The following is a 16,586-nucleotide window of genomic DNA, read 5'->3' on the forward strand; positions in this document are numbered from 1 at the left end:
AGAAAAGATCAATGAAACCAGATGCTGGTTCTTTGAAAGAATTAACAAAATTAATAAACTACTAGCCAGTTTGATCAAAAAGAAAAAGGAAAGGACCCAAATAAATAAAATCAAGAATGAAAGAGGAGAGATCACAACCAACACAACAGAAATAACAATAATAAGAGAATATTATGAGCAATTATATGCCAATAAAATGGGTAATCTGGAAGAAATGGACAAATTCCTAGAAACATATATGCTACCAAAACTGAAACAGGAAGAAATAGAAAATATGATCAGACCCATAATCAGTAAGGAAATCAAATTAGTAATCAAAAATCTGCCAAAAAACAAGAGTCCAAGGCCAGATGGATTTCCAGGGGAATTCTACCAAACATTCAAGGAAGAGTTAACACCTATTCTCTTCAAACTGTTCCAAAAAATAGAAATGGAAGGAAAACTTCCAAACGCTTTCTATGAAGCCAGCATTACCTTGATTCCAAAACCAGACAGAGACCCATTAAAAAGGAGAACTATAGACCAATTTCCCTGATGAACATGGATGCAAAAATCCTCAACAAAATATTAGCCAACTGTATCCAAAAATACATTAAAAAAATTATTCACCACGACTAAGCGGGATTTATACCTGGGATGCAGGGCTGGTTCAATAACTGCAAAAACAATTAACGTGATTCATCACATCAATAAAAGAAAGGACAAGAACCATATGATCCTCTCAATAAATGCAGAGAAAGCATTTGACAAAATACAGCATCCCTTCTTGATAAAAACCATCAAGAAAGTAGGGATAGAAGGAGCATACCTCGAGATAATAAAAGCCATATATGAATGACCCAATGCTAATATCATCCTCCATGGGGAAAATCTGAGAGCTTTCCCCCTAAGGTCAGGAATAAGACAGGGATGTCCAGTCTCACCACTGTTATTCAACATAGTATTGGAAGTCTTAGCCTCTGCAATCAGACAACACAAAGAAATAAAAGACATCCAAATCAGCCAGAAAGAGGTCAAACATTCACTCTTCGCAGACGACATGATACTCTATATAGAAAACCCAAACGATTCCACCAAAAACTGCTAGAATTGATCCATGAATTCAGCAAAGTTGCAGGATATAAAATCAATGCACAGAAATGTGTCGTATTCCTATATACCAACAATGAAGTGACAGAAAGAAAAATCAAGGAATTGATCCCATTTACAGTTGCACAAAAAAAACATAAAATACCTAGGAATAAATCTAACCAAAGAGGTGAAAAATCTATACACTGAAAATGATAGAAAGCTTATGAAAATAATTGAAGAAGACACACACAAAAAAAATGGAAAAAGATTCCATGCTCCTAGATAGGAAGAACAAATATTGTTAAAATGTTGATACTACCCAAAGCAATCTACATATTCAATGCAATCCCTATCAAAGTAATACCACCATTCTTCACAGAGCTAGAAAAAATAACCCTAAAATTTGTATGGAATGAGAAAAGACCCTGAATAGCCAAAGCAATCTTGAAAAAGAAAACCAAAGCAGGACACATCATATCCAAGACTTCAAGCTATACTAAAAAGCTGTAATCATCAAAACAGTATGGTACTGGCACAAGAACAGACACTCAGATCAATGCAACACAATAGAGAACTCACAAACATATGGCCAACTAATCTTTGACAAAGCAGAAAAGAATATCATTGGAATAAAGACAGTCCCTTCAGCAAGTGGTGCTGGGAAAGCTGGACAAAGACATGCAGAAGAAAGAATTTGACCACTTTCTTACACCATACACAAAAACAAACTCAAAATGGATGAAAGACCTCAATGTAAGACACGAAGTCATCAAAATCCTCAAGGAGAAAGCAGGCAAAAACCTCTTTGATCTTGCCCGCAGCAACTTCTTACTCAACACGTCTTTGGAGGCAAGGGAAACAAAAGCAAAAATGAACTACTGGGACCTCATCAAGATAAAAATCTTCTGCACAGTGAAGGAAACAAATCAGCAAAACTAAAAGGCAACCGACAGAATGGGAGAACATATTTGCAAATGACATATCAGATAAAGGGTTAGTATCCAAAATCTATAAAGAACTTATCAAACTTAACACCCAAAACACAAATAATCCAGTGAAGAAATGGGCAAAAGACATGAATAGACACTTCTCCAAGGAAGACATCAAGATGGCCAATTGACACATGAAAAAATGCTCAACATCACTCATCATCAGGGAAATACAAATCAAAACCAAAATGAGGTACCACCTTACACCTGCCAGAATGGCTAACATTAACTACTCAGGCAACAACAGATGGTGGCGGGGATGTGGAGAAAGAGGATCTCTTTTGCACTGTTGGTGGGAATGCAAGCTAGTGCAGCCACTCTGGAAAACAGTATGGAGGTTTCTCAAAAAACTAAAAATAGAACTACCCTATGACCCAGCAATTGCACTACTAGGCATTTATCCATGGGATACAGGTGTGCTGTTTTGAAGGGACACATGCACCCCCATGTTTATAGCAGCACTATCAACAATAGCCAAAGTATGGAAAGAGCCCAGATGTCCATTGATAGATGAATGGATAAAGAAGATGTGGTATACACACACACACACACACACACACACACACACACACACACACATACATACAATGGAGTATTACTCGGCAATCAAAAAGAATGAAATCTTGCCATTTGCAACTATGTGGATGGGACTGGAGGGTATTGTGCTAAGTGAAATTAGTCAGATAGAGAAAGACAAAAATCAAATGACTTTACTCATATGAGGACTTTAAGACACAGAACAGATGAACATAAGGGAAGGGAAACAAAAATAATATAAAAACAGGGAGGGGGACAAAACAGAAGAGACTCATATATGGAGAACAAACTGAGGATTGCTGGAGGGGTTGTGGGTGGGGGAATGGGCTAAAAGGGTAAGGGTCATTAAGGAATCTACTCCTGAAATCATTGTTTCACTATATGCTAACTAATTTGGATGGAAATTTTAACAAATAAAAAAGAAAATTAAAAAAATTAAGAGAGAAAGGGGCTGAAGGTGTACTTGAACAAATCATAGCTGAGAACTTCCCTGATCTGGGGAAGGAAAAAGGCATTGAAATCCAAAAGGCATCCCTTCAGAAGTAACTTGAATCGTTCTTCTGCATGATATATCATAGTGAAACTGGCAAAATAAAAGTATAAAGAGAAAATTCTGAGAGCAGCTAGGGATAAACAGGCTCTAACTTACAAAGGGAGACCTATTAGGGTAGTGGCAGACCTATCTACTGAAACTTGGCAGTCCAGAAAGGAATGGCAGGAAATCTTCAATGTGATGAACAGAAAAAAATATGCAGCCAAGAATCCTTTATGAGGCAAGTCTGTCATTCAGAATAGAAAGAGAAATAAAGGTTTTCCCAAGGAAACAAATACTGAAGGAATTCATCACCACTCAACCATCCCTACAAGAGATCCTAAGGGGGATTCTGTGAGTGAAATGTTGCAAGGACCACAAAGAACCAGAGACACTACTACAAGCATGAAACCTACAGACATCACAATGACTCTAAACCCATATTTTCCAATAATAACACTGAATGTAAATGGACTAAATGCTCCAACCAAAAGACATAGGGCATCAGAATGGATAAAAAAACAAGACCCATCTATTTGCTGTCTACAAGAGACTCATTTAGACTTGAGGACATCTTCAGATTGAAAGTGAGGGGATGGAGAACTATCTATCATGCTACTGGAAGTCAAAAGAAAGCTGGAGTAGCCATACTTATCCAGACAAACTAGACTTTAAATTAAAGACCGTAAAAGAGATGAAGAAGGGCATTATGTAATAATTATAGGTCTATCCATCAGGAAGAGCTAAGAATTATAAATGTCTCTGCGCCGAATACGGGAGCCCCCAAATATATAAAACAATTACAAACATAAGCAACCTTATTGATAAGAATGTGGTAATTGCAGGGGACTTTAATACTCCTCTTACAACAATGGATAGATCATCTAGACAGAGAATCAATAAAGAAACAAGGGCCCTGAATGATACATTAGATCAGATGGACATGACATATATATTTAGAACTCTGCATCCCAAAGCAACAGAATATACTTTCTTCTTGAGTGCACATGGAACATTCTCCAAGATAGATCACATACTGGTTCACAAAATAGCCCCTTCATAAGTATAAAAGAATTGAGATCATACCATGCAAACTTTCAGACCACAATGCTATGAAACTTGAAATCAACCACAGGAAAAGTCGGGAAAACCTCCAAAAGCATGGAGGTTAAAGAACACCCTACTAAAGAATGAATGAATCAACCAGGCAATTACAGAAGTAATTAAAAAATATATGGAAACAAATGAAAATGAAAAGAACATTGCAAACACTCTGGGATGCAGCAAAGGCAGTCCTGAGAGGAAAATACATTGCAATCCAGGCCTATCTCAAGAAACAAGAAAAATCCCAAATACAAAATCTAACAGCACACCTAAAGGAACTAGAAGCAGAACAGCAAAGATACCCTAAACCCAGCAGAAGAAGAGAAATAATAAAGATCAGAGCAGAAATAATATAGAATCTAAAAAAATGGTAGAGCAGATCAATGAAACCAAGAGTTGGTTTTTTGAAAAAATAAACAAAACTGATAAACCTCTAGCCAGGCTTCTGAAAAGAAAAGGGAGATGACCCAAATAGATAAAATCATGAATGAAAATGGAATTATTACAACCAATCCCTCAGAAATATAAGCAATTCAAGCAATTATCAGGGAATACTATGAAAAATTATATGCCAACAAACTGGACAACCTGGAATAAATGGACAAATTCCTAAACACCCACACACTTCCAAAACTCAAACAGGAGAAATAGAAAACTTGAACAGACCCATAAGCAGCGAAGAAATTGAATCAGTTATCAAAAATATCCCAACAAATAAGAGTCCAGGACCAGATTGCTTCCCTGGGGAATTCTACCAGACATTGAAAGCAGAGATAATACCTATCCTTCTCAAGCTGTTCCAAAATTAGAAAGGGAAGGAAAACTTCCAGACTTATTCTATGAAGCCAGCATTCCTTTGGTTCCCAAACCAGACACCCAGCAAAAAAAAAACAAAAAAACAAAAAAAAACAAAAAAACAAAAAAACTACAGGCCAATATCTCTGATAATATGGATGCAAAAATTCTCAACAAGATACTGGCAAATCAAATTCAACAGCATATAAAAAGAATTATTCACCATGATCAAGTGGGATTCATTCCTGGGATGCAGGCCTGGTTCAACATTTGCAAATCAATCAATGTGATACATCACATTAATAAAAGAAAAGATAAGAACCATATGATCCTGCTAATTGATGCAGAACAAGCATTTGACAAAATTTAGCATCCTCTCTTAATAAATACCCTCAAGAAATTCGGGATTGAAGGAACATACTTAAACATCATAAAAGCCATTTATGAAAAGCACACAGCTAATATCATCCTCAATGGGGAAAAACTGAGAGCTTTCCCCCTGATATCAGGAACATGACAGGGATGTCCACTTTCACCGCTGTTGTTTCACATAGTGTTGGAAGTTCTAGCATCAGCAATCGGACAACAAAAGGAAACGAAAGGCATCAAAATTGGCAAAGATGAAGTCAAACTTTCATTTTTTTGCAGATGACATGATATTATACATGGAAAACCGGATGGACTGCACCAAAAGCCTGCTAGAAGTGATACATGAATTCAGCAAAGCTGCAGGATATAAAATCAATGTAAAGAAATCAGTTGCCTTCTTATACACTAATAATGAAGCAACAGAAAGACAAATAAGGAAACTGATCCTATTCACAACTGCACCAAGAAGCATAAAATACCTAGGAATCAATCTAACCAAAGATGTAAAAGATCTGTATGCTGAAAACTATAGAAAGCTTATGAAGGTAATTGAAGAAGATACAAAGAAATGGGAAAACATTCCATGCTCATGGATTGGAAGAATAAATATTGTGAAAGTGTCAATACTACCCAAAGCAATCTACACATTCAATGCAATCCGAATCAAAATTGCACCAGCATTCTTCTCGAAGGTAGAACAAGCAATCCTAAAATTTGTATGGAACCACAAAAGACCCTGAATAGCCAAAGTAATATTGAAGTAGAAAACCAAAGCAGGAGGTATCACAATCCCAGACTTTAGCCTCTACTACAAAGCTATAATCATCAAGACAGTATGGTATTGGCACAGAAACAGACACATAGACCAATGGAATAGAATAGAGACTCCAGAATTTGACCCAATGGAATAGAATAGAGACTCCAGAATTTGACCCACAAAAGTATGGCCAACTAATCTTTGACAAAGCAGGAAAGAATATCCAATGGAAAAAAGACAGTCTCTTTAACAAATGGTGCTGCGAGAACTACACAGCGACATGCAGAAGAATGAAACTAGACCACTTTCTTACACCATTCACAAAAATAAACTCAAAATGGATGAAGGACCTGAATGTGAGATGGGAAACCATCAAAACCCTAGAGAAAGCAGGCAAAAACCTCTCTGACCTCAGCCACAGCAATTTCTTACTTGACACATCTCCAAAGGCAAGGGAATTAAAAGCAAAAATGAACTATTGGGACCTCATCAATATAAAAAGCTTCTGCACAGCAAAGGAAACCATCAACAAAACTACAAGGCAACCGATGGGATGGGAAAAGATATTTGCAAATGACATATCAGACAAAGGGCTAGTATCCAAAATCTATGAAGAACTCACCAAACTCCACACCTGAAAAACAAATAATCCAGTGAAGAAATGGGCGGAAGACATGAATAGACACTTCTCTAAAGAAGACATGCAGATGTCCAATAGGCACATGAAAAGATGCTCAATGTCGCTCCTCATCAGGGAAATACAAATCAATACCACAATGAGATACCACCTCACACCTGTCAGAATAGCTAACATAAATAACTCAAGCAACAACAGATGGTGGCAAGAATGCGGAGAAGGAGGATCTCTTTTGCATTGTTTGTTGGGAATGCAAGCTGGTGCAGCCACTCTGGAAAACAGTATGGAGGTTCCTCAAAAAATTAAAAATAGACCTATCCTATGACCCACCAATAGCACTGCTAGGAATTTACCCAAGGGATACAGGAGTGCTGATGCATAGGGGCACTTGTACCCCAATGTTTATAGCAGCATTTTCTTTTTTTTTTTTTTAAATTTTTTTCAACATTTATTTATTTTTGGGACAGAGAGAGACAGATCATGAACGGGGGAGGGGCAGAGAGAGAGGGAGACACAGAATCGGAAACAAGCTCCAGGCTCTGAGCCATCAGCCCAGAGCCTGACGCGGGGCTCGAACTCACGGACTGCGAGATCGTGACCTGGCTGAAGTCGGACGCTTAACCAACCGCGCCACCCAGGTGCCCCTATAGCAGCATTTTCAACAATAGCCAAATTATGGAAAGAGCCTAAATGTCCATCAACTGATGAATGGATGAAGAAATTGTGGTTTATGTGTACAATGGAATACTACTTGGCAATGAGAAAGAATGAAATATGGCCTTTTGTCACAACATGGATGGAATTGAAGAGTGTTATGCTAAGTGAAATAAGTCATACAGAGAAAGACAGATACTATATGTTTTCACTTTTATGTGGATCCTGAGAAACTTAACAGAAGACCAGTGGGGAGGAGAAGGGGGAAAAAAAGTTACAGAGAGGGAGGGAGGCAAACCATAAGAGACTCTTAAAAACTGAGAATAAACTGAGGGTTGATGGGGGGTGGGAGGGAGGGGAAAGTGGGTGATGGGCACTGAGGAGGTCACCTGTTGGGATGAACACTGGGTGTTGTATGAAACCAATCTGACAATAAATTTCATATTAAAAAAAAAAAAACAACAAGTCCAGCTCATCCCTGTCTCCAGGTCTCATTCATGGTATTTTCCCCTTACCTAAACTGCCTTCCTTCTTCTATCCTCCTATATGAATTCTACCCATCCCAAAAAGTCTTGATAATTCCCATCTCAGTCAAGACATTTTCTTTAACAACTTGATTACCTTCACTTTAAAATACTAATCCAATGCTTTGGTTCTTCTTTATATACTGTCTTTGTTTCTATTATTTTTGTGTATCAGCTTTGCCTCTCCAATTAGACTTTGTAGTTTCTGAAGACAAGTCTGGGAACATAATGTTTATTAATCAGGAACTTGTTGTCTTAAATAAAGAAGAAAGGCAAAAAGAAGAAAGACTACCCTACTTCCTCAATTCCTCTGCTTTTGAAGCACTTTAGAGATGTGATCAAAATTCCTAACAGCCTGTCTGGACACTGAATGATTTATGACAAAGGATTCTTCTCTAATGAAAAGGAATTCTACTTCCTTTGGCAGTATAAACAGGCTTTTGGAAGCAATAGCAGAGACACAGAAAGGAAACAGTGCTTCAGTATTGGCTCTAGTCCTCCAGGAACTGAGAGAATAATAAAGCCTTTCACCCAGTTTCAAATAAGAAATGTTAAGAAGCCCAGCCAGTAAAGGAAAGCTAAACTGAAAGCCTTTTCACTTCTCCTTGTTAGATTTTACTGCTTCAGTTAGGCAAGACTTGGAAGGGTAAGTGTGGGAACTTATCTTAAAATCTTGGTGCTCCACTGGGGTAAGACAGATGCAGAATGTATTATTACTGTCTTTAAAATGAATTACATTATAAAGTTTCTGCAATTGACCTAAAAACCAATTAGCCCCCAAGTAGCCTGCAAGTTATTCTATTACATTTTCAGAATTATAACCCTCAAACCATTTGAAATATTCTTGAACATTGGTTCATTTGTTACATATTTATTCTAAAACATAAGCTCCATGAGAGTAGAATTCTATCTACTCATCTGCCTTATTTGCTCCATGTAGCCCAAGTGCTTAGATAAATGCCTGGCAGAAAAATAGGAGCTAAGAAATAACTGCTGAAAGAATAAATGATAATGAGAAGCTTTCCAGTGACTCTAAGACTTTGAAGGACTAACCACATGACTTAGTCCCCAAATACATTTGTTCCTTGCCTCATACAACCTTACCAAGCATGGTGTGTGAAATGGGGAAGGTGATGGTGGGCTGGCCTGTCATCCTCCAGCGGCTACAGAGGTAGGAGAGGTCTGTTCTAAGCATTTCTACTATCATCTTGTTGTCCAGAGCCAGGTAGAACTGTTGCTGGTCTATAAACTGAGAAAAAGAAGCAGAAAAATAACAGCTTAGAATAACTTACTCTTATAACTGTCAAATAATATTTTAAAGTACTCACATATTCACAAAGGTATATAACACATCACAGAGGCAACTATAGTGCCTAATTCTTTCCAAAGAATCTGATAGTCAATTGGCACATATAATTTTTGACATTTTTACAGTGTACTCTAGTTTACAAAGTGTTTTCAAGTACATAATTTTATTTAATTATATAACAAATGAGTGACGGCTTTTCTTCTTTTAATAGATAAAAATAAGGCAGAGCCACTAAGTGGATTAACAAAGTCATATGGCTAGCAAATGGCAAGGTCAGAAATAGGATCTATGGTACATTACTCTTTTGTCTCTACCTCAGATGCACAATTTCAGATGTAAGACGACAAATGGGGAGCTTAAGCTTTCTTTCCAGAAAATAGTTTCTCCTCCTATACACACATATAATTGGGCTTACTATTATAATGTGGCCAATAACAGGCTAACAATGTGTATAATCATGGCTGAAACAGTACTGACATTTTTGTTTAGAAGAGAATATCAATGTAAAAAGGGCCTCTGCCCAAAACAAAGAGAACACAGTTTAGTAACTAAGTAAAAGAGGTTATATTTTGTTCATAAAGAACAAATAGAATCTTACTTTTAACATTTAAAAGGAGTACTTTTTAAAAGTACTTCAACATTTATAAAATCCCTAGTCACAGTTTCTGCAACACATAGGACTACTCTTGGTAGCCACAATCACTTGGCATAGCTCTGTGCTACAAGCTCAGTTCAATCCAACTCAACAAATATTTATTGAGCAACTTAATATGTGCAAGGCCCCATGAACTCTGACACCTGTCCTAACTTTGGTAAATGCTTTATTTCTGTACTGTTTGTCTTACTTCCATTCATCTCAGTGCATCTAAATCTTATTCCACTTACCTGTGGAGTGAAGGTAAAGATAGTTTTCCGAATGTCATAGAGTTTTGAAGTTCCAAGGACTCCCATGTGCCTGTAGGGTCGTCCACTAAGTTTCATTCTACTGTTGCATCCTAAGATAGAGTTAAAAAATGCTCAAGATCTTTCTAGGGCACAAATCCAATGAGTAAACATTTTTTTTGTATTAGATTTACACTTCCTGATACAACAAACTAAGTTCTGTACCTCAAAGTTACTATCTGTATCATGTACAAGTTCATACTAAGTACTTTAGGGCTCTCCAAGAGAGAGTATGCATTTATCTCTGTTTTTTAAAACTGTTCTTTTTTTTTAAAATTTTTTTTTCAACGTTTATTTATTTTTGGGACAGAGAGAGACAGATCATGAACGGGGGAGGGGCAGAGAGAGAGGGAGACACAGAACCGGAAACAGGCTCCAGGCTCCGAGCCATCAGCCCAGAGCCTGACGCGGGGCTCGAACTCACGGACCGCGAGATTGTGACCTGGCCGAAGTCGGACGCTTAACTGACTGCGCCACCCAGGCGCCCCTTAAAAATGTTCTTAAATGTTTATTTATTTTTGAGAGACAGAGAGACAGAGCATGAGCAGGGGAGGGGAAGAGAGAGAGGGAGACACAGAATCCGAGGCAGGCTCCAGGCTCTGAGCTGTCAGCACAGAGCCTGACACAGGGCTCAAACCCACAAGTTGTGAGATCATGACCCGAACCAAATTCGGGCGCTTAATCAACTGAGCCACCCAGGCGCCCCCATTTATCTCTGTTCTTAAAGAACTTTATGCTCTTATAAAAAAGTCACATAATCTACATGAGAGAAAAGAATGCACATGAAAATTAATAGTTCTACGAATGATAGAATTCTATTACCGATATTCATATGCTGAATTTCCTTAAATCCCATGAAAACTGCAAAAACTATATTGACTACCAAACTTATCAATGTAGACTATGCCTCAGTAAAGCTGAACAAACCCCCATCAGCTTAAAGATGGCATACTAAACTGAAAAACTGAAATGAATTTACTTGGACTCCTTCAATTTAATTGACACATTTTAAATTCAATGGAACAACACAACTTATCCAAATAAGTCAAAATATTATTGTGTCTGATAGGAAATTTTGTGGAAACTTAGAGTAAAGTTCATTTGGCAGAGGAGTATTTTTGAAAACTTAAGGGGAAGACTTGAACTATCAGAAAGCTACAAAAGGTGTAATTTTATTTATTTTTTTTAACTTTTAAAATGTTTGTTTATTTATTTTTGAGAGAGAGAAAGAGAGAGAGACACACAGAGAGAATGAATCTCAGTCAGGCTCCATTGCTGACAGCACGGAGCCCGATGTAGGGCTCAAACTCATGAACTGTGAGATCATGACCTGAGCCGAAGTTAGATGCTCAACTGACTGAGCCACCCAGGCACCCCAAGGTGTAGTTTTAGTGAAAATTTATATAGAATCTGCACATCTGTCTATAAATATTATGTATATGTGTGTATGTATGTATACACACATCCACTTTATTTCCCTGAGTATGTCTTCTTTTTTATAGTTTAGCATTTTGAAATTAGAATCTGATCATTTATATCTATGTTACATGTAGTTGAATTTTTTTGTCTCTGAAAAGACAATTATTACATTAATACCTCCTACAATGAGGAAATAGTTCATTTATTCACACACTTTTTCCCTTTTATAACGATAGCACTATACACAAAAAGCTTGTTCTCAACCTCTCTTTCTCCAAAATTTATATTAAATATCATTTCATGTCAGTACTGACAGAACTAGTACTACCTTTTTTTTATTGGAACTCATTTTTCTTGGGGATTTTATTTTTGCTCCTGCTTTATCCTAAGTATGAAACTTACCAAATATGCTACCTTTTTAGTGTTGCTTCACTTTTAGGGACAGAACTAGAGAGCTGTCAATGTGTTGGTCATATTCCAGGATTCATTCTGGAAAGTACACATTTAACTGACATTGATATCACAACCAGGTTTATCCACTGTTTCTTCCATTTTTTTCTTTTTTATTGTAGTAAAAAATATACATAACCTAAAATTTACCATTTTAACCATTTTTTTTAAATTTTTTTTTCAACGTTTATTTATTTTTGGAACAGAGAGAGACAGAGCATGAACGGGGGAGGGGCAGAGAGAGAGGGAGACACAGAATCGGAAACAGGCTCCAGGCTCTGAGCCATCAGCCCAGAGCCTGACGCGGGGCTCGAACTCACGGACCGCGAGATCGTGACCTGGCTGAAGTCGGACGCTTAACCGACTGCGCCACCCAGGCGCCCCACCATTTTAACCATTTTTAATTGTTCAGCCGTATTAAGCACATTCACAATGTTGTGCAACTATCACCACCGCCCATCTCCACAACTTTTCCATCTTCCCAAACTGAAACTGTGCCCATTAAACAATAACTCCCCATGTTCTCCTCTTGCCAGTCCCTGGAAATCATCACCATTTCTGTCTCTATAAATTTGCTTACTCTTGGTACCTCATATATGTGGAATCATACAATATTTGTTGTTTTGTGACTGGTTTATTCCACTTGGAATAATGTCTTCAAGGTTCATCCATTTTGTACTGTGTCAGAATTTTATTCTTTTTCAAGGCTGAAAAATTTTCCATTGTATATACACATCACATTAGTTTATCTTTTCATCCATCAATGGCCATTAGAGTATTTTCATTGGTAATTTCTTATAGTATAATATACATAATATACATGAAGTAAGTATGCTAATCTTAAATGTAAAAATTGATACAATTTTACATAGTCAACACACAACTCAAATCAATATATGGAACATTATCAGCACTGCAGAAGCCTCCCTTGTGCCTCTTCCTGGTTATTAACATCCCCCAGCTCCCAAAATTAACCACCATTCAAACTTCAATCACCATAAATAAGTAGTCCATCTTTTAGCTTTATATTAATAAAATCATACAATATGTATTTTTTTTGCATTTTGTTTTTTCACTCAACAATATGTCTATGAGATTCATCCATACGATGTATGTAGAATTAGTTCATTTGTTTTCATTGCTGTATAATAGCCCAGTGTATGGATGTATCATTTAACCAGTCACTTGTTGATGGACATTTGAGATTTCCCGCACCCCATCCAGTTTTTTGTTATTATAAATAAAGCTCCTATGAATATTCTTGTTGTGTTGGAGGTCCCATAGATTATCTCCAGGTTTGGTGATTCACTAGGATTCCTAGAACTCACTGTATAGCTGTATTAATGGCTAAGGTTTATTAAATCAAAATGACACAAAGCAAAACAGCAAAGAAAAAAGGCACATGGTGCAAAGTCCAGAGGAAACAAGCTTCTAAGATTCCTCTCCCAGAGCAGTCACATAGCAAATGCATAATTCCTCCAGCATTAAAATATGACAACACATGTGAAATGTTGTCTACCAAGGATGTTCATTTGAGACTCGATGTTTTTATTAGTGGTTGGTCACACAGGCACTCTCTGCACAGTACATACCCAAACTCCAGACTCTCAAAAGGAAAACAGATATTCAGCATAAGCCATACTGTTTGTATAGTTTAGACATGCAGTAAACCACTGTTACCCTTAAGAGGATGGTGGACCCTCTTAAAATCCAGGTATTCAAATGCCATCCAAGGGCCAAACTTACAAGCAGTTCTTTCTTGTTTTTTAAGACTTTTTTTGGGTAATCTTTATTTATTTTTGAGAGAGAGACAGACTGCGAGTGGGGGAAGAACATAGAGAGAGGGAGACATAGAATCTGAAGCAGGCTCCAGGCTCTGAGCTGTTAGCACAAAGCCCGATGCAGGCTCAAACTCATGAGCAATGAGATCATGACCTGAGCTGAAGTCGGACACTTAACTGACTGAGCCACCCAGGCACCCCACAAGCAGTTTTTTCTAAGAATTGCATTCTCAGGCCTGTCACGTGAACTCTTTTACTGCACAGTCCACCCCATTGGCTTTTGGCCAAGGTGTCTTTATCAGTAGGTTCCCATGCAGCAAAGTAAGCCCAACCTGTAGTGTAATCCTCAGTTATGCCCTCAGGGGTCTTGGATTTAGCCAGAAAGAACCTAACATTATTATAATTATGTCTCTTCAACAGCCAGGTAACTTCCTCAAGTTTCTGTATTAACCTTTTTTTATCTGGCTTGAGGGATCAGTCCAAGCACAGCACCAGCCTGGCCTGTATATTGATGCTGACCTAAATGCCTTCCAAGGCTGAGGCAGTACCAGGATAGTCAGGGTTCACACACAAGTATAATTCCAGAAGGCATATGCAGTACTCTTGGACAAAAAGAGTTTACAAATGTTAGGGCATCACATACATTAATCAGGCAGTGTAGGTTAACATGATCTCCAGTGGGGTCTCCCAGTGCAGGCCTCCTATCCTAGAGTTTCCAGTCCAGTACAAAAAGTTCAGTTCATTCTTTGATTTCAATGGGAGTGTCTCCTGAAGGAAACTGGATCCAAACAGTTTTGTTTCTTCATGACATCAGCTAATCTGCTTTGTGAGTATGGATGACATTGGGAGGTGTTCTGTATAGAAGGTGTGGGAGCTGTGGCCACATCCTGCTATCTCCTAGTCAGTTCAGTCAGATGTGACCTTAGACTCAGCAGTCAGTTTGAAATCAAAGCACTCTTGGCAGCAGGTAAGACAACATGTGGTTTTATTAGGAAGGAGAGGAATATTTCCAGGTATAGTCCTAAAAATCAAAGATGATTAATGCCCTTCTCCTTTACCCATGCCTCCCCAGGTGTCAGGATTTTGTTTTTTCTCCACTGTCACAAAACCTGTGTGTCTGAATTAGCAACCAGAATTTTATAATATTCTCTTCCTTCCATCTCAATCTTTTATCTGGAAGAGTTGTATACAAGAAGTTTAAGAGTATTTTCATAGGCAAACATTATTATACAGTTTAACCAGAAAGACGTATCATGTCCAGGAATTGGTCAAGACGAAATTCTGAATTTTCAAATAATTAAAAAATGGGTTTTTGTACTTCTTACCACTTTTGTCCCAATAATTTATCCAATGAGCAGCTTAGAAAAGATCACTCTCTTTCTGGGGACAGCTGCATTTAATAAGCAAATTGCCTTACTAAGGCTTGCGCATCAGGAGAAAGGTGAGGGCAGTGGAGTTATCAATACATTTTTGTAAACTGGCACTAATCTGGAAAGCCAAACAGAACCACCAAGTCCCAAGGAGGGTTCAAGATTCCAATTTGTCAGGAGTGGGGGAGGGGTCACATTTCCTCTGATGTGCTCTCCCCCAATTTGTAGCTTTTGCAGAAATCAGAAGAATACAATCACTTTCTGTATCAGACATATAGAACCAATCAGCAGATTAATTTCAGATGGTCTGATCAGAGAACAAGCCTTTCCCTGTGGACATCAGCAACGGTCCCAAATGGTCCAGCCAGAACCCAGGATAGTTTCATAAATTTAAAGCTCCACAGGAGGGTGACCCAAATCTGCAATTATCTGAGTCTGAGTTCATTTAAAGTTCATTTTGTTAATTTGGAATTTGTTTAGCCTGTGTCTGCTTTCAGCTTGGCACATCTGGTGCTGAGGTGGGAACAGTCTATATGGTAGACCATATGAAGATTCAGTTGAGAGTCAGGTCTAGGCATTTAGGATCTGTGAATGCCAAATTAGGATGCCAAAAAGTTAGTAGCTTTTCTTAGGCAGCAGCAAAGCTCGGATGCTGCAGGGTCAGTCAGCCATGGTATAAGTTCAAGTGATAAGCAAGACCTTCCTAAATTCTTTATTGTGTCTTACAGATTTATTTGCATTTTTAAAAAGTTTTTAATTCCAGTTAGCTAAGTTATATAAGTTTCAGGTGTACAATATAGTGGCTTAACAATTCCATACATCAACTTGTGCTCATCATGACAAACGCACTCCTTAATCCCCTCACCTATTGAACCCATTTTCTCATTCACCTCTCCTCTGATAACCATCAGTTTGTTCTCTATACTTAAAAATCTGTTCTTTGTGTCTCTCTTTTTTTGCCTTTACTCATTTGTTTTGTTTCTTAAATTCCACATATGAGTGCAAATATATGGTATTTGTCTTTCTTTTCTGACTGAATTATTTTGCTTACCATTATACTCTTTAGCTCCATCCATGTTGTCACAAATGGCAAGATTCCATTCTTTTTCATAGCTAATATTCCCATATATATATATAATTATATATATAATATAAATATATAATAATATATATTATATATATTATAGATATATATTATATATATTACACACACATCTCTCACATCTATTTAAAGTTTTCATTTAAATTCCAGTTAGTTAAAATAATAGTTTCAGGTGTACAATACAGTGATTGAACACTTCCATACATCACCCAGTGATCATCACAAGTGCATTCCTTAATCCCCA

At 37.5% G+C, this 16,586-nt stretch overlaps 1 protein-coding gene across 6 annotated transcripts in view; it reads right to left on the reverse strand.

Annotated features, from left to right (window-relative positions):
- The window catches only part of PHKA1 (phosphorylase kinase regulatory subunit alpha 1), a 178,136-nt gene that overhangs the window by 63,227 nt on the left and 98,323 nt on the right, over positions 1-16,586 (reverse strand). For all 6 annotated transcript variants that reach the window (XM_045050992.1, XM_045050991.1, XM_045050990.1 and 3 more), the window contains exons 15-16: positions 10,164-10,273; positions 9,074-9,218 (exon numbers count right to left, since the gene is read on the reverse strand). In XM_045050992.1, the coding sequence (XP_044906927.1) occupies positions 9,074-9,218; positions 10,164-10,273 (255 nt within the window). The remainder of the gene's footprint in view (positions 1-9,073; positions 9,219-10,163; positions 10,274-16,586) is intronic.

Source organism: Felis catus, chromosome X (assembly GCF_018350175.1).
Source record: "Felis catus isolate Fca126 chromosome X, F.catus_Fca126_mat1.0, whole genome shotgun sequence".
Lineage (NCBI taxonomy): Eukaryota > Metazoa > Chordata > Mammalia > Carnivora > Felidae > Felis > Felis catus.